The sequence below is a fragment of the Oncorhynchus gorbuscha genome, linkage group LG09 (assembly GCF_021184085.1).
Source record: "Oncorhynchus gorbuscha isolate QuinsamMale2020 ecotype Even-year linkage group LG09, OgorEven_v1.0, whole genome shotgun sequence".
NCBI lineage: Eukaryota > Metazoa > Chordata > Actinopteri > Salmoniformes > Salmonidae > Oncorhynchus > Oncorhynchus gorbuscha.
This window is the reverse complement of record NC_060181.1, coordinates 39,435,355-39,459,094: the sequence shown is the minus strand read 5'-3', so window position 1 is coordinate 39,459,094 and position 23,740 is coordinate 39,435,355. Positions and strand designations below refer to the sequence as shown.

Below are 23,740 nucleotides of genomic sequence, written 5' to 3'. Positions count from 1 at the left end.
ACATGTTTGCTTATTTTTTTCTTTAAGAAATGTCTTTTTCCTGGCCACTCTTCTGTAAAGCCCAGCTCTGTGGAGTGTACGGCTTAAAGTGGTCCTATGGACCGATACTCCAATCTCCACTGTGGAGCTTTGCAGCTCCTTCAGGATTATCTTCGGTCTCTTTGTTGCCTCTCTGATTAATGCCCTCATTGCTTGGTCCGCCATGTTTGGTGGGCGGCCCTCTCTTGGCAGGTTTATTGTGATGCCATATTCTTTCGATTTTTTAAATGGTGCTCCGTGGGATGGCCACGCACCACTTATCAATTTTTAAAACAATTTAATACGTTTTTGAAACAAGTAATTTCTTTCATTTCACTTCACCAATTTGGACAATTTTTTGTATGTCCATGACCTGAAATCCAAATAAAAATCAATTTAATTAAATTACAGGTTGTAATGCAACAAAATAGGAAAAATTCCAAGGGGGGTGAATACTTTTACAAGACACTGTAGCTCTCTCTGCTTGTTAAGTGTTTGTATCCCATCCATGTTTCTCACCACTTTATTGTACATGCTCATCCCCCTCCCTCTTTCTCTCCATAGACCACATCTCTCTCTCCTTCTCTCCTCTTCTCCTCCCTCCCCCATCCTGAACTCCCAGCTTCCTGTCCATCCCCTCTGTTTTTGCAGATAAAAAAAAAGGTTTTATCTCCCTCCCTCTCTCCCTCTCACTCTCCCACCTTTTTCTTCTGATATCATTTCTTTGAAGTCATGGTTGTCCCAGCAACAAGGTGGAAATATTGAATACAATCTTTATGAGGAAGTTGGAATTTCCAACAGGACGCACCCCCAAAACAAACACGTGGAAACACGTTTGATGCACATGGTGTCTTCATATACATCAAAATTATGTTGTAACATTTCCTGTTATACCGTTGTTCTCTTTATCATGGCATACTGGAAAGTCATATTCATTGGCATAGGTTCAAGTATCAACATTGGTCAAAAATTCTAAGCAGTTTTCTATGTTTCTTACATGTGTATTTAATGCGTTGCGGTCAATGTACCGCATGCTATTTATATCACTATCCATGTATTGGATTTCCCTGGCATGCATCTAAAAATAGACTGGGAAAAAAGAGCGAAAGGATGAGGGGGATATGGATGGGGGGGTGGCACAGAGGAATACAAAGCGGAAGACAGAAGGAGGGACGGTGAACGATTAAGACTATGCGTCTCCTCTTAGTGTTGATGGTGTTCCCTGAGCTAGGTTCAATCATTCAATCAGTCAAATGTATTTATAAAGCCCTTCCTACATCAGCTGATGTCACAAAGTGCTGTACAGAAACCCAGCCTAAAACCCCAAACAGCAAGCAACGTAGGTGTAGAAGCACGGTGGCTAGGAAAAACATTACATTTACATTTACATTTAAGTCATTTAGCAGACGCTCTTATCCAGAGCGACTTACAAATTGATGCATTCACCTTATGACATCCAGTGGAACAGTCACTTTAAAATAGTGCATCTAAATCTTAAGGGGGGGGGGGGGGGGTGAGAGGGATTACTTATCCTATCCTAGGTATTCCTTAAAGAGGTGGGGTTTCAGGTGTCTCCGGAAGGTGATGATTGACTCCGCTGTCCTGGCGTCGTGAGGGAGTTTGTTCCACCATTGGGGGGCCAGAGCTGCGAACAGTTTTGACTGGGCTGAGCGGGAGCTGTACTTGCTCAGTGGTAGGGAGGCGAGCAGGCCAGAGGTGGATGAACGCAGTGCCCTTGTTTGGGTGTAGGGCCTGATCAGAGCCTGGAGGTACTGAGGTGCCGTTCCCCTCACAGCTCCGTAGGCAAGCACCATGGTCTTGTAGCGGATGCGAGCTTCAACTGGAAGCCAGTGGAGAGAGCGGAGGAGCGGGGTGACGTGAGAGAACTTGGGAAGGTTGAACACCAGACGGGCTGCGGCGTTCTGGATGAGTTGTAGGGGTTTAATGGCACAGGCAGGGAGCCCAGCCAACAGCGAGTTGCAGTAATCCAGACAGGAGATGACAAGTGCCTGGATTAGGACCTGCGCCACTTCCTGTGTGAGGCAGGGTCGTACTCTGCGGATGTTGTAGAGCATGAACCTACAGGAACGGGCCACCGCCTTGATGTTAGTTGAGAACGACAGGGTGTTGTCCAGGATCACGCCAAGGTTCTTAGCGCTCTGGGAGGAGGACACAATGGAGTTGTCAACCGTGATGGCGAGATCATGGAATGGGCAGTCCTTCCCGGGAGGAAGAGCAGCTCCGTCTTGCCGAGGTTCAGCTTGAGGTGGTGATCCGTCATCCACACTGATATGTCTGCCAGACATGCAGAGATGCGATTCGCCACCTGGTCATCAGAAGGGGAAAGGAGAAGATTAATTGTGTGTTGTCTGCATAGTAATGATAGGAGAGACCATGTGAGGTTATGACAGAGCCAAGTGACTTGGTGTATAGCGAGAATAGGAGAGGGCCTAGAACAGAGCCCTGGGGGACACCAGTGGTGAGAGCGCGTGGTGAGGAGACAGATTCTCGCCACGCCACCTGGTAGGAGCGACCTGTCAGGTAGGACGCAATCCAAGCGTGGGCCGCGCCGGAGATGCCCAACTCGGAGAGGGTGGAGAGGAGGATCTGATGGTTCACAGTATCGAAGGCAGCCGATAGATCTAGAAGGATGAGAGCAGAGGAGAGAGAGTTAGCTTTAGCAGTGCGGAGCGCCTCCGTGATACAGAGGAGAGCAGTCTCAGTTGAATGACTAGTCTTGAAACCTGACTGATTTGGATCAAGAAGGTCATTCAGAGAGAGATAGCGGGAGAGCTGGCCAAGGACGGCACGTTCAAGAGTTTTGGAGAGAAAAGAAAGAAGGGATACTGGTCTGTAGTTGTTGACATCGGAGGGATCGAGTGTAGGTTTTTTCAGAAGGGGTGCAACTCTCGCTCTCTTGAAGACGGAAGGGACGTAGCCAGCGGTCAGGGATGAGTTGAGGAGCGAGGTGAGGTAAGGGAGAAGGTCTCCGGAAATGGTCTGGAGAAGAGAGGAGGGGATAGGGTCAAGCGGGCAGGTTGTTGGGCGGCCGGCCGTCACAAGACGCGAGATTTCATCTGGAGAGAGAGGGGAGAAAGAGGTCAGAGCACAGGGTAGGGCAGTGTGAGCAGAACCAGCGGTGTCGTTTGACTTAGCAAACGAGGATCGGATGTCGTCGACCTTCTTTTCAAAATGGTTGACGAAGTCATCTGCAGAGAGGGTGGAGGGGGGGGAGGGGGAGGAGGATTCAGGAGGGAGGGGAAGGTGGCAAAGAGCTTCCTAGGGTTAGAGGCAGATGCTTGGAATTTAGAGTGGTAGAAAGTGGCTTTAGCAGCAGAGACAGAGGAGGAAAATGTAGAGAGGAGGGAGTGAAAGGATGCCAGGTCCGCAGGTAGGCGAGTTTTCCTCCATTTCCGCTCGGCTGCCCGGAGCCCTGTTCTGTGAGCTCGCAATGAGTCATCGAGCCACGGAGAGGGAGGGGAGGACCGAGCCGGCCTGGAGGATAGGGGACATAGAGAGTCAAAGGATGCAGAGAGGGAGGAGAGGAGGGTTGAGGAGGCAGAATCAGGAGATAGGTTGGAGAAGGTTTGAGCAGAGGGAAGAGATGATAGGATGGAAGAGGAGAGAGTAGCGGGGGAGAGAGAGCGAAGGTTGGGACGGCGCGATACCATCCGAGTAGGGGCAGTGTGGGAGGTGTTGGATGAGAGCGAGAGGGAAAAGGATACAAGGTAGTGGTCGGAGACTTGGAGGGGAGCATTGATGAATTCGAGGAACCTGCAATGAGGTTAGTGGAAGAACAGCATCTAGTAAAGATGAGGCTCGGAGACCGTATTGCCTGCCTTGTGAGGGGTGGTCCTCTTCTGGCTGTGCCGGGTGGGGAAAGGTGAGTTCAAATGGGTGAGGTCAAATAAAAATAAAAGTGGTTGAGGAGTGGTTGTGGCTTTTTATAGGATCAAAGAAGGAGGCAGAGAGGAATGAGTCAAAGGTAGACAGGTGGGGAGGTTAAAGTCAGCACAACCAGGTGGACCAGAACTGTAGTCCTGAGGCATGGAGCCAGGTCCTCAGGAAAGGAGCTTATCAAGGCATCAAGCTCATTGATGAACTCTCCGAGGGAACCTGGCCAAACAGGCAGGATAAATGATAAGGATGTTAAGCATTGAAAGGGCTGGTAACTGTGACAGCATGGAATTCAAAGGAGGCGCTAGACAGATGGGTAAGGGGAGAGGCAGAGACAGCAAGGGTGGTTCGTTGAATGCCTTTCCATTCACCACAGTCCTGGGAGACTACAATCAAATCATAGATGAAGAGATGAGTCTTCAAGAAAGACGGTTGACCACCACCCCATTCCATAAAAATGACCAGAAGCTCTCTAGGGACAGTGCCTGCTTGTGACCGTGGCATACGTGTAGGCGTGGGCGGACAAATCGGAAAGAGGTAGGAGCAAGCATGTAAGTTTGAGTTAGCAGTGTTGTCTGCCTTGGTGATCCATGTTTCCGTCAGTAGTCTAACCTGAGTTGACAAAGCACAACATCCTTTTCTGCAAGGCTTCCAAGGAGGGCAATTTGAAGTCGAGGGACTGGAGGAGGCATAGGCTGAGATGAACTCTGCCTTGTTGGCCGCAGATAGCAGTTCCAGAAAGAAGTGACAAAAGCGGTCTGAAAGTTTCGCTATTAAAAGTCTTGGTAATTTACCACCTTCACAAGTTCAGTCTCAGTGCTACTGATGGGGTCTAAAACCAGACTGAAAGCGTTTCACCAAGAGGCCAACTATATAGTGAAAATAATAGTATAAAACATTGTCTTCAGGAAGGCAGTGAGTCAACAGCTTTTTCTCTTTTTTTTGAGAGGAATGGGAGATTAGATATAGGCCGATAGTTTTTTACATTTTCTGGGTCAAGGTTTGGCTTTTTGTTTTTAGAGGTGCGACTGCATCTTGGGTATTGCGCAAGGTTAAATTTAGTTCCTCAGTTAGGTGGTTAACTTATTGTACTCTGACGTCCTTGGGTAGGTGGAGGGAGTCTGGAAGGGCATCTAGGAATCTTTGGGTTGTCTGAGAATTTATAGCACGGCTTTTAATGATCCTTGGTTGGGGTCTGAGCAGATTATTTGTTGCGATTGCAAACGTAATACAATTGTGGTCCAATAGTCCAGGATTATGAGGAAAAACATTAAGATCCACAATATTTATTCCACAGGACAAAACTAGGTCCAGAGTATGACTGTGGCAGTGAGTAGGTCCGGAGACATGTACCTACACCCTGCTGCCTGGCCTACACCCTGCTGCTTGGCCTACACCCTATCTCATTGTGGAGCTAGGGGAGTTAGAGCCCTGTCTATGTTTGTAGATAAGATGAGAGCACCGCTGCAGCTAGGATGGAGTCCACCACTCCTCAACAGGCCAGGCTTGGTCCTGTTTGTGGCTAAGTCCCAGAAAGAGGGCCAATTATCTACAAATTCTGTCTTTTGGGAGGGGCAGAAAACAGTGTTCAACCAGCGATTGAGTTGTGAGAATCTGCTATTGAGCTCATCACTCCCTCTAACTGGGAGGGGGCCAGAGACAATTACTCCATGCCGACACATCTTTCTAGCTGATTTTCACGCTGAAGCTATGTTGCGCTTGGTGACCTCTGACTGTTTCATCCTAACATCGTTGGTGCCGATGTGGATAACAATATCCCTTCGGCTGGTGGAGGTCCTGACGAACCACGTCCAGATAAAGCGTGAAGTTGAATGAAAAAAAATCTAAACAGTAATTAAAAAATAAAAATCGTAAAGTTGTCAGGTAGCAAATTAAGGTTAGGAACTAACCGCACGCAGCACATAAACAAGTCAACAAGTTGTGACCGGAAATTACATCTCTCTATTCCAATCGAGTTTGGGTCGATATAGCCTACAAAGCCCCTCTGTTAACTTAGGTATAGGCATCCCGCTAGCGAGACAACTTCTGGTGAAACTGGAGGGTGCGCAATTCAAATAAATAATCATAAATATTATGGATATTAAACATTTAGGTACATTTAAGTGTCTTATATCGGCTGAAAGCTTACATTTTTGTTAATCTAACTGCACTGTCCGAATATACAGTAGCTATTACAGTGAAAACATGGCATGTGATTGTTTGAGGACGGCGCCCCACATTAAAATATTTTTCTACCGGCATAGGTTCCATACATTCACAAATAACCATTAAGTATTCACTTACTTTTTGAAAATCTTCCTCTGATTTGTCATCCAAAGGGTCCCAGCTATAACATGTAGTATCGTTTTGTTAGATAAAATCCTTCTTTATATCCCAAAAAGTCTGTTTAGTTGGCACCATCGATTTGAATAATCCACTCGTTCAACATGCAGAGAAACAAACCTGAAAATCTACCACTAAACTTTGTTTCAACAAGTCAAAATACATTTCTATTTACTCCGCAGATACCCTAAAATGTAATCAAACTATAATATTTCTTACAGAAAGAAGTATGTTCAATAGAAAACCGATTTTAGCAGGGGCGCCTGAGCTACAGGCAGTTTACATTGGGCGCGTCATTCAGGCAGAAATGGAGAAAAAAGGGGCCTAGCCCTAAGGATTGTATTCCAACGTTGTCTCCTGTTTTTCACTCTGGCATCCTATTTTAGATTTTCTCACAGATTACCTTTACTCGTCTCATGTTTGTGGCAATGCATCATTGGTGTGCATAACATAGTCTCTTTAGTCTTCTCAGATTTTTGGCTCTTTCTCCAGCGCTTAAAGGTTCTACAATCCTGGTCCAAGATATGTTTGTCACTGTTGGAGTTAGGAAGAGAGCACAAAGATATCTGGGACCAAGCTCGAATTCCACTGCAGTTCCCAATCACCTTGATCTATGCAAAGGTGCCATAGCAGTGAACAGTTATATTCAAGTACAGAAAACAGGGAGTTATCCATTATTATAATAATAATAATAATAATATATGCCATTTAGCAGACGCTTTTATCCAAAGTGACTTACAGTCATGTGTGCATACATTGTACGTATGGGTGGTCCCGGGGATCGAACCCACTACCCTGGCGTTACAAGCACCATGCTCTACCAACTGAGCTACATGGTTCACCTGAGGGCACAGCGGTATTTCTTATCAGCGTCTGGATTTGTGTCCCGCTCCTTCCTTTAAAGAGGCAGCTCTAGCCTTTAACTTGGTGCGGATGTTGCCTGTAATCCATGGCTTCTGGTTGGGATATGTACGTACGGTCACTCTGGGGTCGACGTCTTCGATGTTAACGGTGGAATCCCGCAACATATTCCAGTCTATGCTAGCGAAACAGTCCTGTAGCTTAGCTTCCACTTCATTGAACCACTTCTATATTGAATGGTACTTCCTGTTTGAGTTTTTGCTTGTAAGCAGGAATCAGGAGGTTAAAGTTATGGTCAGATTTGCCAAATTGAGGGAGAGATTTCTACGCATTTCTGTGTTTGGAGTAAAGTTTTTTCGCCTTTAATTGCACAGGTGACATGTTGGTAGAAATTAAGTAAATACCTAAAAAAAATAGTATTTCTGTTTTCTTGTGTCAAAAACATCATCCACCATTCACTTCTGGATGAGCCTTTTCTCATTCGCTTATTGCCTTATACAGCTCGTCCAATTAGATCTTAGTGCCAGCATCACTTTGTGGTGGTAAGTAGACAGCTACGAAAGTCTACAGTTTATCATGAGGTACTCTACCTCAGGCGAGCAGCACCTCGAGACTTCCTTAATATTAGAGCTCACACACCAGCTGTTGTTAACAAAGAGACACACACCTCCTCTGTTGAGCTGTCCTGGTCCGGGGTGAGTAGTACTTCCTGTTTACCCGACGTTGTCGTTCTGTCCTGGTCTGGGGTGAGTAGTACGTCCTGTTCCTCCGACGTTGCCGTTCTGTCCTGGTCCGGGGTGAGTAGTACTTCCTGTTTCTCCGACGTTGCCGTTCTGTCCTGGTCCGGGGGGAGTAGTACTTCCTGTTTACCCGACGTTGCCGTTCTGTCCTGGTCCGGGGGGAGTAGTACTTCCTGTTTACCCGACGTTGCCGTTCTGTCCTGGTCCGGGATGAGTAGTACTTCCTGTTCCTCCGACTCGTTGAAGTCGAACATCGGAATCCAAATCCAGGTTATTGATTGGCTATAAACTGTAAAATTATAAACTATAAAATTATAAACTGGGTGGTTCGAGCCCTGAATGCTGATTGGCTGAAAGCCGTGGTACATCAGACAGTATACCACTGGGTATGACAAAACGTTTATTTCTCTTCTCTAATTACGTTGGTAACCAGTTTATAATAGCAACAAGGTACCTCTGGAGTTTGTGGTATATTGCCAATATACAACTGCTAAGGGCTGTATCCAGGCACTCCACGTTACGTGGTGAAAAGAACAGCTCTTAGCCCTGGTATATTGGCCATATACCACAGCCCCTGGGCCTTATTGCTTAAATATAAGCCACATCGCATCTGGAAATAGCTAATGGCTAACAACTAATGCAATTCAATGGAAACTTTATGCTAAATGTTAAAGAGAATCAGATCAGACTATGATTGACAGCTATGGTAATAGCATCCATACGGTCGAAAGGTCTAATTTCCCACATCAATAAAATAATCTCTGTTCTACTTTGTGACCTTTCAGTCTATTAGGCAGGATAGGCGGTATAATCGGCCCTGTACATGGTGGTTGTGTGTGGTTTGGAAAGGGATCGATTCCAATGCTGACCAACCACACTGCTTCCACATGCCCCGTTGACGCACAACCATTCCCATCAGTCTGTTAAGGTTAATGTGACTGCATGAACGGTCGCATGCAATCATAAACACACACACACACCCTCCTTGGCGATTTATACATCTGGATGACCACGAAGTCAGGTATCGCCAGTGTCTGTGTGCGCGCGCGTGTGTGCTGCTGTGCAGGTGGCCGTAGGTATAGAAGCAGAGCGGTGTACGTCATGCTGTGAAGCGGCACCCTTAACTGAGCCACTATATCCAACCCCTCCTCCCCTTCCCTTCCCCTCCCTTATACATACAAATATCCCCTTACAACGATACAACTTCAGCTCACACTACATGCCAGTGCAGCTCACTCACATGCCACTTTAAGTATGCATAAAATATATTTCTGATCATATCATACAATTGATATAAGATTCAAAACCATTCACATTGTCTGTGATGATCACTCCTCTTCCCAAAAAACGATTTCGTAATGTACGTCCTCATTTGACTTATACATGATCTTTCTCTGTTTCAATTGAAATGTTACTGTAAATGGATGAATCAAGTAAACGTTTCTAAGTAAAGTAGCTCTGGTAACATAATAACTGTCCTCATTACCCTCTCTCTCAATACCACGTTGAATACTGTGTGTGTGTTGCTTGTTGCGTGCGGGCGCGCACTTGCGTGAGTGTAATCGCCAACCCAACTGGGTGTCCCCGCTTGCTTCTGTGTCGTGTGTTTTTGGCTGTCTCCTTGCAACAGTAGAACGTCTTCACTCGCAACTCTCCACGGTCATGCTATCTCTCCCTCGCTCTGTGTGGCGCTTCCCCCCGTCTCACGCATCTCCTGCGCCGTCCTCAGTATAGCCCATTCAACCGATTCTCCGCAGTGCTGAAATAGAGAGTGATTGAAAGGAGGGGGGGGGCAAAAGAGAGAGAGACAGAGAGAGAAGCGAGGGGGCGATACGGGGAAACACACGAGAGGGTCGCACAGAGAGAGAGAGAGAGAGAGAGAGAGAGAGAGAGAGAGAGAGAGAGAGAGAGAGAGAGAGAGAGAGAGAGAGAGAGAGAGAGAGACAGAGCGAGGGGAGACAGAGCGAGGGAGAGACAGAGCGAGGGAGAGACAGAGCGAGGGAGAGGGGCGCGCAAAAGGAAAACTGCACAATCTGAAAAGGCTCCCTAGCGCGCGGATCTTTCGACGGCTGCACCATTCATTTGGACTGTCGGAAAGGGTGAGTAGTTCCTAGTGAGTATGTGTCATCATTGCGCTATACAAAACACCATTAATTTAATAAACCGGCTTAAAAAATGTCTCATCATAGTTTCCATTTTGGGTTATAGCAGTTCACACGTTTCATGGTTATGTCGGTCTGTCAGAGTGTTGTTGGCTACAGTCAGTCTGCCTGTAACATTTGCTGCGTCTATTTAGTCTGGCTTGAATACACACAGGAAATGCATTCAACTGACATTTGGTTTTGAAATTCTGAAAAAGCACTGTCTGTCGTTGTATAATATACTGCCTCGGGTCTCTCTCTCGCTCGCTCCCCGCAAGATGTGCGTGTGGTAGGCTCTGAGAATGTTATCTTTATGAATATTACCTCCCATGACATGTCTTGGTGATTAGAATCATTTGCGTGTCGCATTTGCCACTGGCGAGCGTTGTTCAATGCAGTGCTATAGGCGCACTGGAGTGAGTGGTAAAAGCTCTATGTGTATGTGTGAAGAGAGCGGGAATACATTTTGATATGTAGTTGGTATGGGAGACAAACGAAGTAATGCCCGTTACTTGGGGAACCTGAGGGGAAGATGGTGGTATATGATGTGTGCTGCACTAGCCTAGTTGTTGTGTATCTGGGTCCATGTGCATGTTTAAAATTGTGTGTGTGTGTGTCGAGTTTTTGACGGGAGTGTGACAGGAGGAAAGAGAAGGGGAGGAGGAGAGATAGAGAGCGAAGGAGTGGGGGAAAAAGTGTGGCTCTGGGTGTCCAATTTAGATGTTTGGATGGGTTTGTTCGCCTTTATTTAACTAGGCAAGTCAGTTAAGAACACATTTTTATTTACAATGATTTGCCTACCGGGAACAGTGGGTTAACTGACTTGTTCAAGGGAAGAATGTCAGCTTGGGGCTATGATCGGCTTTGAAAAGCCAACTGACATTTACTCCTGAGGTGCTGACCTGTTGCACCCTGGATAACTACTGTGATTATTATTATTTTACCCTGCTGGTCATCTATGAACATTTGAACATCTTGGCCATGTTCTGTTATAATCTCTACCCGGCACAGCCAGAAGAGGACTGGCCACCCCTCATAGCCTGGTTCCTCTCTAGGTTTCTTCCTAGGTTTTGGCCTTTCTAAGGAGTTTTTCCTAGCCACCGTGCTTCTACACCTGCATTGCTTGCTGTTTGGGGTTTTAGGCTGGGTTTTCTGTACAACACTTTGAGATATCAGAGGATGTAAGAAGGGCTATATAAATACATTTGATTTGATTTTGGGGATTTGATCCAGCAACCTTTAAGTTACCGGCCCAACGCTCTAACCACAAGGCTACCTGCCGCCCAAAGCTCTAACCACAAGGCTACCTGCCGCCCAACGCTCTAACCACAAGGCTACCTGCCGCCCAACGCTCTAACCACAAGGCTACCTGCCGCCCAACACTCTAACCACAAGGCTACCTGCCGCCCAACACTCTAACCATTGGGCTACCTGCCGCCCAACACTCTAACCACAAGGCTACCTGCCACCCAACACTCTAACCATTGGGCTACCTGCCGCCCAACACTCTAACCACAAGGCTACCTGCCACCCAACACTCTAACCATTGGGCTACCTGCCGCCCGGGGTTATTCCTGTCTCTTTCAGGCAGTCTTTGTGCCTTCAATGCCTCAGCATATAATGCTAAAAATAACAGACATGGCTGTCCATGTATTTGTGAATGGTGGTTGGTGCCTGTAACCGTAGGTATAGGAATGGTGGTTGGTGCCTGTAACTGTAGATATAGGAATGGTGGTTGGTGCCTGTAACTGTAGGTATAGGAATGGTGGTTGGTGCCTGTAACTGTAGGTATAGGAATGGTGGTTGGTGCCTGTAACTGTAGGTATAGGAATGGTGGTTGGTGCCTGTAACTGTAGGTATAGGAATGGTGGTTGGTGCCTGTAACTGTAGGTATAGGAATGGTGGTTGGTGCCTGTAACTGTAGGTATAGTTGGCCATGTACAGGCATGTGGCACTCCTGTGTGTTTGTGTAGGCTGAGTCAGAGCACTTGGATTCTCCTAACATTATTTGGGCCAAGGTCTTTCCCCAGACATGTCTTCCCCCCCTCTCTCCCAATCTCTTTCTCTCTCTTTCCCTCTTTTAATCTCTCCCTATCTCTCCCCCTACAGTTTATCTTCCCACATTGAGCACATTTGATGTTAATTATCTCTGCCATTCATGCATTTTAATGCACTGCACTCTGTACATGCATACAATGTACTGCACTCAATACATGACTGTGCTGTTCTCCTGTAAGTGGTTCTTATCATTCAAGAGGCTGATGTCAGACCACCTACTTTTCCATCCCTGCTTTAAATACTGCATTCTTCATGCCAGTTGGCCGAGCCTGTTGACAGGGGAACATATTGCCGCCTCAACAGAAAATGACACCCCATCCTGAGCCTTCCCTGGCCGCTTAGCTGGGAATACCATCTGTGGGGCTGGTCCCGCTGCCTTGGGAGTTGTAGTTTCTGTACCACTCAGCAGTTGTCTTGGTCCACTGGACCCATGATCGCTACAAATTGCCTCATCCATCCCTTCTTTCCCTTCCTCTTTCCATCATGCTGTGCTACAATGTTTAACGCAATGCTGTTCTAGAGAGACAATGCACAATGAAGCACTGTGCCTCTGCATAGTATACCAGGTATTTCTCCCGATTTGATTCTATAAACTGCAGAAACTTGAGGCACACGTTAAAACATGTAGCCGTGTGCCCTTGAAAGTGGCTTGATCTGCTAAATGTCATTGAGAGGGACCCTAGTCCCATTTGACTATACCTAATATGTATATCATAACACCTCTATGACATGGTCATAACACGTTCATTAGAATTACATGAGACCTGTCACAACACGTCATGGCGGTTCATGTCAAGTTATACCACTGTCATAACACGTGGAACATTTTCAACACGTGGAACAGTAGGGTTGACCAGGGATGTTCTCTTGATAAGTGCATGAATTGGACCATTCAAAATGTAATGAGTACTTTTGGGTACATTATTTTCTTTAGGAATGTAGTGAAGTAAAAGTAAAAGTTGTCAAAAATATAAATTGTAAAGTAAAGTACAGATACTGAAAAAAGCTACTTAAGTAGTATTTAAAGTATTTTTACTTAAGTACTTTACACCACTGATTATTACACATTTATTAACACCTGTTTATTAATGACACCAAATTACTGCCTTAATTAATAAGTCTAGCTAATTCATTAAGTCTGAAATTTGTTAATTAAGCAACAAAAACGAGCTGACCCAGTACAGTAGTGTGCTTGGACCCATACATGAGACTATAGGCAAGTAATGTCCTTGGTTTTTACACTATCTAGTTTTCTGGTATTTCAGCACCTCACTAGTGGATAGCTCCACACTCTAACCATGACCTCAAACATATTCCCCCTCAGCCACACTCTCTCTCTATCCCGCCCCCCCCCCACTCTCTCTCCAAACTCTTAGTTTTATGCTATCTATTTTTCTGTTATTTCAGCACCATACTAGTGGACAGATACACACTCTCACTGACCTCAAACATCATTCCCTTGAAGCTTCTCTCTCTCTCTCCAAACTTTCCTCTACTGATCCCTTCTTTTATTTGTCCTTTCCTCCATTGACTCCCTTCCTCCTTCATGCTATAACTTAAAGCACCATTCACTATTCAGCCCCCCCCATTCATGTGGCATTCCTTACATTTGCTCCCGGACACCTAAGCTCTCCCTCCCAGTCCCAAGACAAAGTAGTGGAACCTAGAGATGGGACGATAAACAAAAAATGATCGACACCGACCATACCGATAACTTATCGCAGGAATTTTGCTGATATTGTTCATTACGACATGTAGCCTATACTAGAGAAAAGTAAAGTTTAACATGAAACAAGTTTGCTTATATTGTTGATTGTTAATTGCACAATTGACAGTTACAGCCATGAAATTAGTAGTAGTAGTTTGAAGGATAATACAAAAAACTGGTGTAAATGAATGTTGCAAACTTATCATTCTATTTATTGTCATCACATCAATTCAGGCAATTTATCGCAATATGAATTTTTGTCCATATCGCCCAGCTCTAGTGGAACCTAACTGAGGCTGCAGCATGGGAATTGTGGTTTATTCTTTTGGTTTTAACTATCAAGGGAATCTCATCCACCCCAATGCCCCATCTTAGAGAAACATACAGTGGCTTGTGAAAATATTCACACCCTTTGGCATTTTTCCTATTTTGTAACCTTACAACCTGGAATTAAAATGTATTTTTTGGGGGGGTTCGTATCATTTGATTTACACAACATGCCTACCACTTTGAAGATGCAAAATATTTTGGGGGTGAAACAAACAAGAAATAAGACAAAAAAACTGAAAACTTGAGCGTGCATAACTATTCACCCCCCCAAAGTCAATACTTTTTAGAGCCACCTTTTGCAGCAATTACAGCTGCAAATCTCTTGGGGTATGTCTCTATAAGCTTGGCACATCTAGCCACTGGGATCTTTGCCCATTCTTCAAGGCAAAACTGCTCCATCTCCTTCAAGTTGGATGGGTTCTGCTGGTGTACAACAATCTTTAAGTGATTCCACAGATTCTCAATTGAGTTGAGGTCTGGGCTTTGACTAGGCCATTCCAAGACATTTAAATGTGTCCCCTTAATTCACTTGAGTGTTGCTTTAGCAGTATGCTTAGGGTCATTGTCCTGCTGGAAGGTGAACCTCCGTCCCAGTCTCAAATCTCTTGAAGACTGAAACAGGTTTCCCTCAAGAATTTCCCTGTATTTAGTGCCATCCATCATTCTTTCAATTCTGACCAGTTTCCCAGTCCCTGCCGATGAAAAACATACCCACAGTATGATGCTGCCACCACCATGCTTCACTGTGGGGATGGTGTTCTCGGGGTGATGAGAGGTGTTGGGTTTGTGCCAGACATAGCATTTTCATTGATGTCCAAAAAGCTCAATTTTAGTCTCATATAACCAGAGTACCATCTTCAATATGTTTGGGGAGTCTCCCACATGCCCTTTGGCAAACACCAAATGTGTTTGCTTATTTTTTTTTCTTTAAGCAATGGCTTTTTTTCTGGCCACTCTTCCGTAAAGCCCAGCTCTGTGGAGTGTACAGCTTAAAGTGGTCCTATGGACAGATACTCCAATCTCCGCCGTGGAGCTTTGCAGCTCCTTCGGGGTTATCTTTGGACTCTTTGTTGCCTCTCTGATTAATGCACTCCTTGCCTCGTCTGTGAGTTTTGGTAGGTGGCCCTCTCTTGGCAGGTTTGTTGTGGTGCCATATTCTTTCAATGTTTTAATAAAGGATTTAATGGTGCTCCGTGGGATGTTCAAAGTTTTGGATCTTATTTTATAACCCAAACCTGATCTGTACTTCTCCACAACCTTGTCCCTGACCTGTTTGGTGAGCTCCTTGGTCTTCATGGTGCTGCTTGCTTAGTGGTGCTCCTTGCTTAGTGCTGTTGCAGACTCTGGGGTCTTTCAGAACAGGTGTGTATATATACTGAGTTCATGTGACAGATCATGTGACACTTAGATTGCACACAGGTGGACTTTATTTAACAAATTACGTGACTTCTGAAGGTAATTGGTTGCACCAGATCTTATTTAGGGGCTTCATATCAAAGGGGGTTGAATACATATGCACATACCACTTAATGTTTATATTTGTATTTATTTTTTGAAACAAGTAATTTCTTTAATTTCACTTCACCAATTTGAACTATTTTGTGTATGTCCATTACATGAAATACAAATACAAATCCATTTAAATTACAGGTTGTAATGCAACGAAATAGGATGCCAAGGAAGGTGAATACTTTTGGAAGGCACTGTAGGTCTCTTCATGTTACTGAAACCAAGTATGCTTCAAGGGAATGATGAATCAAGGGAATTGTTCTTTCTCATATCTTCAAAATGTTAGCGCACACAATGAATGACCCATGAGGGATTGACCCTGGCCACGTTCCATGCCTCTTACTCAATGTACTCTGTACTTAATGTGTTCCATCCATAAGGCCAGGTGGTATCTATTACCATATCCACACATTGTGCCGTCCCGAACAAACTGTGCTGGCTTGGATATTGTCTCTTCATATTGTGCTTTTCAGAATGTTTCCAACAACTATTGTTGTTTTGGCTTGGCTCGGTTGCTCAGTAGTGTGAAAAGCCCCTAAGTCTAAAGGGAATTGGACATTTTACTACAAAAGATCAAAGAATCTGTTTGAGACTGCGGTCTTTACTGTCTCTGGCTGCCATGTCTAACACGCACAGTCAACATTGTTTATACAGAAGAAGCCTCTTCTCAGTTCCCATTCAAATTCATCTTCACATTCTGTTTGACCTTGCAGACACAAGTATGTGTCATACACAAATACTGAGCACCACGGATGCTAACAGTTGCACCTCCTATCCACCTCCTCCTCTATCCTATCGTCGGTGGTTGCCTTGAGGGAATCTTGACACGTACACAGTCCCCCCGTTACCCTCGGTCACTCTCTCCTTGAGGTGACAATGTTTATTCAACGACTTTCTGAAGGTCTGGGTTGACTGGGTTCACGCGAGGTAGGCAGTCCGGGGATGCTTTTTACCATATCAAATATTTGTAACTGGTGAGTCATCATGAGTGAGACAAATCCATTGTGACATTGCTGAATGTGCACTGCTGCATCTCAAAGCAGTGATGAGGTCATTCGTTCGGCACCACGGTAGCTCTCCTCCTCTCCTCTCCGCCTCCCCGTGCAGGTTTTTCTTTTTTTTCCTTCTTCTCACCAGTGAAGCGTTTGAGTGAGAAAAATGCCACACAGTTATCAGTGGAGGAGCCTCACCTCTAATTTGCTGCATGCTGCTCTGTGATGGTGAGGTAATTTCCACTCACTGTCACAGCGGGCTGGGCAGTCATGTGGTCCCTGTGTTGATTTTATCGCTGGTTATGTATTCACTGTTACACTATACCTATAGCCTAGTTAAACCAGACTGAATCACCATTGATTGCAGCATTCACCCTGGTTTAACCAAGCTAGTATTTTTTTATTTGATTTTTTACTTCACCTTTATTTAACCAGGTAGGCATGTTGAGAACAAGTTCTCATTTACAATTGTGACCTGGCCAAGATAAAGCAAAGCAGTTCGACACATACAACAACACAGAGTTACACATGGAGTAAAACAAACATACAGTCAATAATACAGTAGAAACAAGTCCATATACGATGTGAGCAAATGAGGTGAGAAGGGAGGTAAAGGCAAAAAAGGCCATGGTGGCAAAGTAAATACAATATAGCAAGTAAAACACTGGAATGGTAGATTGGCATTGGAAGAATGTGCAAAGTAGAAATAAAAATAATGGGGTGCAAAGGAGCTAAATAAATAAAATAAATACAGTAGGGAAAGTAGTTGGTAGGTAGTTGTTTGGGCAAAATTATAGGTGGGCTATGTACAGGTGCAGTAATCTGTAAACTGCTCTGACAGTTGGTGCTTAAAGCTAGTGAGGGAGATAAGTGTTTCCAGTTTCAGAGATTTTTGTAGTTTGTTCCAGTCATTGGCAGCAGAGAACTGGAAGGAGAGAAAGAAATAATTAGTTTTGGGGTGACCAGAGAGATATACCTGCTGGAGCGCGTGCTACAGGTGGGTGATGCTATGGTGACCAGCGAGCTGATATAAGGGGGGACTTTACCTAGCAGGGTCTTGTAGAAGACATGGAGCCAGTGGGTTTGGCGATGAGTATAAAGAGAGGGCCAGCCAACGAGAGCGTACAGGTCACAATGGTGGGTAGTATATGGTGACTTTGGTGACAAAACGGATTGCACTGTGATAGACTGCATCCAATTTGTTGAGTAGGGTATTGGAGGCTATTTTGTAAATGACATCGCCGAAGTCGAGGATTGGTAGGATGGTCAGTTTTACAAGGGTATGTTTGGTATGTATGTTTTATTTACCGGATAGGTACCAGTAGTTACCGTATGTAGCCACACTGGTGGATAAGCCTCCACTTCCCTCAGTCTTTGCTATTTTAAGATGAGTTGAAGACAGAACAACGAGGTGATGCTGGTTCATTATCTTCAATTAAATGTGAAGCATTGTGATAGAAGGGATCTTTCAGCCACTTTGAGATGTTTTCTCTTCATTTTTCTCAACGCTAGAGTGGTTCCTCCACTGTAAGTTTGTCTCCGTTGAGCTATCCTGATGAGAAAACCCACCAGGGGAGAGGTCAACGCCATTTCAACCAGGGTTTCCATTCATATACTGAATTAGCTGAACTGAAATAGACTCAACCCTCAACCTCACCTGTCCTCTCACCTCCTCTCGCCTCTTTCTTATCCTCTCTCCTCAGACGAGTATGTTTAGCACGCGGGCACTCACGCTCCTGTCCTCCGTGTTTGGGGCGTGCGGCCTGCTCCTGGTAGGCGTGGCTGTGTCCACAGACTACTGGCTGCTGATGGAGGAAGGTGTCATTCTACAGCAGAACCAGAGCATGGAGGTCAGGATGGCTCTGCACTCCGGCATGTGGAGGGTCTGCTTCGTGGCAGGTATGCCGAAAAAGACACATTTAGTTTATATGTACAGAGGCAGGCATAAACATATAGTATACATATATACACATAATGCTTTGTGGCAGGTTTTGTGTGAGGAAAGCAATACGGATAAACAGTAGTTCATATGTACAGAAGCCCATCTACACATACATTATTGTAATGCTTTGTGGCAGGTACTGGAATAAACATAGTCTATATTTCAGATTTAATTCCTTAACACACACACACACACATTATTGTTACCCCATTGTCTTACGTCAGATTGCGTCACTCATATGCGATGCCCATCCCTCAACGGTTGTCACTAGTTACCACAGCCATAAAGTCAAAATTCGCTATCTCGTAAAAATGTATGAAAATAAAAAATATGAGCTCTTTGCTCTTAATTTAAGTTTAGGGTTAGGCATTATGTTAGCTGTGTGGTTAAGGAGTGTAGCGCCTATTTCTCAAAGCCAGAAACGCATACACTGAGTGTACAAAACTTTCCATTACACAGACTGACCATGTGAAATCTATGATCCCATATTGATGTCACCCATTAAATCCCCTTAAATCAGTGTAGATGAAGGGGAGAAGACTGGGTAAAGAAGTATATTTGAACCTTGAGACAATTAAGACATGGATTGTGTGTGTGCCATTCAGAGGGTGAATGGGGAAGACAAAAGATGTAAGTACCATTGAGGTACACTGGTTTGAGTGTGTCAAGAACTGCAGCGTTGCTGTGTTTTTCACGCTCAACAGTTTCCCGTGTGTATCAAGAATGGTCCACCACCCAAAATACATCCAGCCAACTTGACACAACTGTGGGAAGCATTGGAGTCAACATGGGCCAGCATCCCTGTGGAACACTTTCGACCTCGAATAATTGAGGCTGTTCTGAGGGCAAAAGGGGGTGCAACACAATATTATAAAGGTATTCGTAATGTTTTGTACACTCAGTGTATAATTAAGCTATAAAGCACCAGAGGGTGTGGTGTATATGGCCAAAATACCATGGCAAAGGGCTGTTCTTAGGCAGAGGCAATGTGGAGCAGTCCTGCGCGCCAGGTAGTCGAAGTGTTCCCATTTTTAACCATTTGATGTGTCTGAAGGTAAACTCTGCCTACCCGGTGGCCTGGAGACCTGAGCAAGTGCAGCTATAGGCCCACCACTGGCCAATCAGATAGCTCAGCTATCACCGTGTCTGTCGTATTACGTCATTGGTCTGAAGCTTCCATGAGCGCACGGCGAAGTTGATAGTCGACTCTAGTGTGAAGAATCTTTGAAAACCAAGACTAGCGAGAAAGAACCATTGTTTTTATGAATGTTTAATATTTTATTCATCACTGTCAACACTTTTTTCAACACTTTTAATGAGCCATAAAACATCCTCTCCCTATCCACTCGCTCTTGTGTCTTTTTCATATCGAGGAATATTTCACTTTCTCTGGTCAGATGAGTTACAACATGAATTGATGCATGAGTCAGAAATAATGTGTGAATCGAGTTTGGCAATCAGCTCGAAGAAGGTGTCCCCTTTTTGGTCAGTCAGCACTCAGCGGAGGGAGAGCTGAGGGAAGGTGAGAGGCAGCCTCTCCGCTTCTCTCTCTCTCTCTCGCTCTCCCTCCTGCACCATCAGTCCAGTAAAAAAAAAAAAATTCATTCATGACTCACAAGTAATACACAAATGATCTATTACCAGTGTGATGATAATTGGCAGGGCAATTCAAGAATAGCCAATATGCAGTGATAATTTGAATAGGCTTACATTTTTTAAGACATGTTTAAAGACATGTTTAAAGAAAAATCAGAGCAGTAGATCTCTGCCTACATTTTGATTCAGAAAGTGATCTCGGCTCAGAAAAGGTTGGTTGACCGCTGAGAGAGGGCACCTCGAAGATATTCCATACATACTGGATTGATGGCAGATTTTAGGAACGGAATATGGGATATGTGGGGTCTGCACGTTGCGGTAACGTTGTGACTCTGGGGGAGTTTTATACATGGCCTGCCTAGTGGGGGCTAAACTGAAATGCAACACTTCGGCAAAGGATCTGACAACGGATCTGGTGGCATTTCTGAGAAGCCCTGGAGCCAGACTTCCTTTGGATGGGTGCATTGTTGATTTTGCTCAATAGGATTTTTTTATTTTATTTTTCTTTTAGGATCATTGTTATCACCGTTCACTATTTTCTTCCTATGTTTCTGAATGAATTTTTTGTTATTTCTTGCTAGCTGGCAAAATAAGTGAGCTAGATTTTTTGGTGTGTGCTGCCATGTCAATAACATAGCTAAGTTTGTTACTGGTATGGGCTAGTGAATATCCTAAACCCAGCTACCTAAACAGATAGCCGGAAGTTAAAACCGGGTAGAGGGAGAATAGAGTTCACTTTCTGTTTCATCTGCTGCTGGTTTGATAAAGCTAACTCGGATACATTTTTCCACATGCAATTGATGAAATTAGATTTGCATTATATAAAGAGTGTAATTGTTTCAATATGTTGTGAATATTGTAGAAAAATCCCCACAGTCGTTTTCCATACTACAAATGTAAGTGCCACTTGGTGTGCACCAGATTACCATCAACAGGCAATATTGTTCTGAGTTTTTGCGTTCTGAGATTTTCAGCAGTGTTTGTGGTTTTTATATGCGGGGAGCATAAATGTTACGATTCTAAACTAAGACATTTTTTTTTTAAAGTTAGAACTCATGTATATTAGTTAACATACAGCATTAACTACAAAAATATCGGATAGGGCTACCTGGACTATAAGAAGATAACTTGTAGAAATAAACTGAGTTTAGCCATAATTATGATTTTGTGGCTATGGTAACTAGTGAATATTTCTCAACCGATCTGTCTTGTAGACGTGGAACTCAGCCCAAAAATGTTGGATTCCCAAGCATCCGCCATTCAAAAATGAAAACATAGTTCGTATTTTTTTTTACATCATTGTGCTCTCGTATGACTCTATGAAATAGGTAGAATAGTTGGCTAAATTATATCACTGGGCCGTGACAGGGATTTAATACCTTTGCGAGAAAATCAAAACAAGGTCTTGCTAAAATTATGTGCAACCATGTCGGTCACCATGACTTGATCAGCTGCTTAGCCAAACAGTTGTAATTGCAGCTAGCTTACTAAGGGTTAGCTAGCTAGCTCTCTCTATCTTTACTTTCAAATAAACCGATAGCTTACGGTAGCTTGCCCTGAAGTTGTAGACGTGCTGCCCCCAAATTAATAGGAACTGTTATCAGAAATCAGTCCGTAGATCCGCATGTTTCTCCGCGATCGTTACTCTGGGGTCAGTGAGAGCAGCAGCAGCTGGGCTGGCGGCAGATCAGGCCCTAGTTGCTTCTCCAAACGTATTCGTTGTGATAAAATAATGTTGCTAAAGTAGCTAGCTAATGGAGAAAGCACTTGGTGTTTAGCATTGAGTGTGTGGACCAGGTTAGCTTCCTATTCATTTCATATGAAGTGACTGGCTTAGAGCTAATGCCATGGAGATATTTAAGCTAGTTGTCGGGCACATTGTCAAAATCAAGAAATACCAAACTTGTAGTTGTAAAATTGAGCGACTAAGATTTCATCATCAACAAAAAAAACTTCACAGTCAATAACGTATATATTTTTACAGGGAGTTTCTAATAATTATGACTATTTGAGGCTGAAGTGGGTTCATTAGGCAATGTCACCTCGGTAATATCTAATCTTAGGCGAAGCGAGAGCCCTTTCTCTTCCCAAAATCTGTCCCTCATTGAATATTTAAAAAAAATATATATGAATCTCATTGTTAGGGCGGAAACAAAAGCATCTTATCATTATATCTCTATCTCTGGTAATATTTATGGCAGCCCATTGTAGCCAGATTACTTTCAAGCCGACCCATTACCCTTTGCAAAATACGAGTAGGGTCGCGTGTAGTACCGATCGAATACACACAGCACCCACCAAGTAGTACCACTCTAGAGTGGGGTTCAACAGGGTCTGGCTCCAGCAGATATGTCTACTTCCTAGCTAACTAGCTAGTGTTCATGTAGTGACATAATGCTTGCAGTGATGTAATGCTAGTGGGCGTGGCATGTAATGATGTAATACTAATGGGCTTCGTACTGTTACAAGTACCCTCAATGGCAGTGGGTGTGGGTGGAGTGTAGTGGACACAGCTTGTAGTGGGTACGGTGTGTAGTTACTGCAGTCCGCAGATAGATATTTAAGTGATCATTCCAGTGAAGCCGGTGTTTGCAGGACATATTGGCACTGGTGTTGTTAGGCCCGAGACGAAGTCGAAGGTCGGCAAACCGTGCCAATATATTCTCCAAACACCGGCTTCTCGGGCATTATCACTTTATACAATATACAATTCAATTATCACTTTATACAATGGTCACCAACATAATCAAATAATGATTGACATATTTTCATTTAAAAAAACACATTATTTGGATTAATTTATTCATACTATTTCATCCTTCCACAATATATAGTCTCGAAACAAATCTAGGCTTGTCACCCAAGCCGGCTTGTCGTTCGTTCTATTGGTTTGGTTGCCAGAGATGCTACCCAGTCGTTCAGTCGTTTTGTTCTGTATCTAGAACGAACGACCCAGTCATTCGTTCTAAATGTTCCATTGCTATACTGCCTGGCAACATTCTTATCCCTTGCTTGCTAACTAGCCAACTATGGCTAACTTACAGTCACGTCAAACGGTGCAGACAGAATAACAACAGCAGCTGCATTTGTTTAAGCTGTTATCTCGTGACATTTATTTGGACACATCCATAATGAGCTAATGAAGCACGATTTCGCCTGGCATAGAAAATGTGCTCTCTCATTAGGACACTGTTGTTCAGAGGAGCTAGCCAACAACACAGCTAACACAATCACTTCAAACGGAAGCTGGAAAGACTGCAAACTAGCTGCACTTCTTTTCGTTTGATCTTTTTTTCAATTCACATTTCTTTGTATATGTCAATACAAATAATGCCGCCTGCCTCTCTCTGGTCCAGACTCCCGACCGCTACACATTCATTACTATGGGACAGGTGGATTTCGATTTTGAATATTGAAACCATGTTGCAAATGTTGGAGAGACAAACAGCAAGGTCTATACAAATCTCCACAGTTGAAAATTAAATGTTAGTCTAAAAGAAATATGAGGTAATGTCTAGATGCTTTTTATAGTGGAGAGGAAGATTATAACTTCCCTGCCTGGGCTGATGAGACAGTCGATTGTGCAGTCAGATGGAACAGAGTAA

At 44.2% G+C, this 23,740-nt stretch overlaps 1 protein-coding gene across 1 annotated transcript in view; it reads left to right on the top strand.

Moving 5' to 3' along the window:
• Positions 1–9,746: 9,746 nt before the first annotated feature.
• LOC124043601 (voltage-dependent calcium channel gamma-7 subunit-like) overlaps positions 9,747–23,740 on the top strand; it is a 34,362-nt gene continuing 20,368 nt past the window's right edge. The window contains exons 1-2 of the mRNA XM_046362361.1: positions 9,747–9,958; positions 18,301–18,496. Of these exons, the coding sequence (XP_046218317.1) occupies positions 18,307–18,496 (190 nt within the window). The 5' untranslated portion in view covers positions 9,747–9,958; positions 18,301–18,306. The remainder of the gene's footprint in view (positions 9,959–18,300; positions 18,497–23,740) is intronic.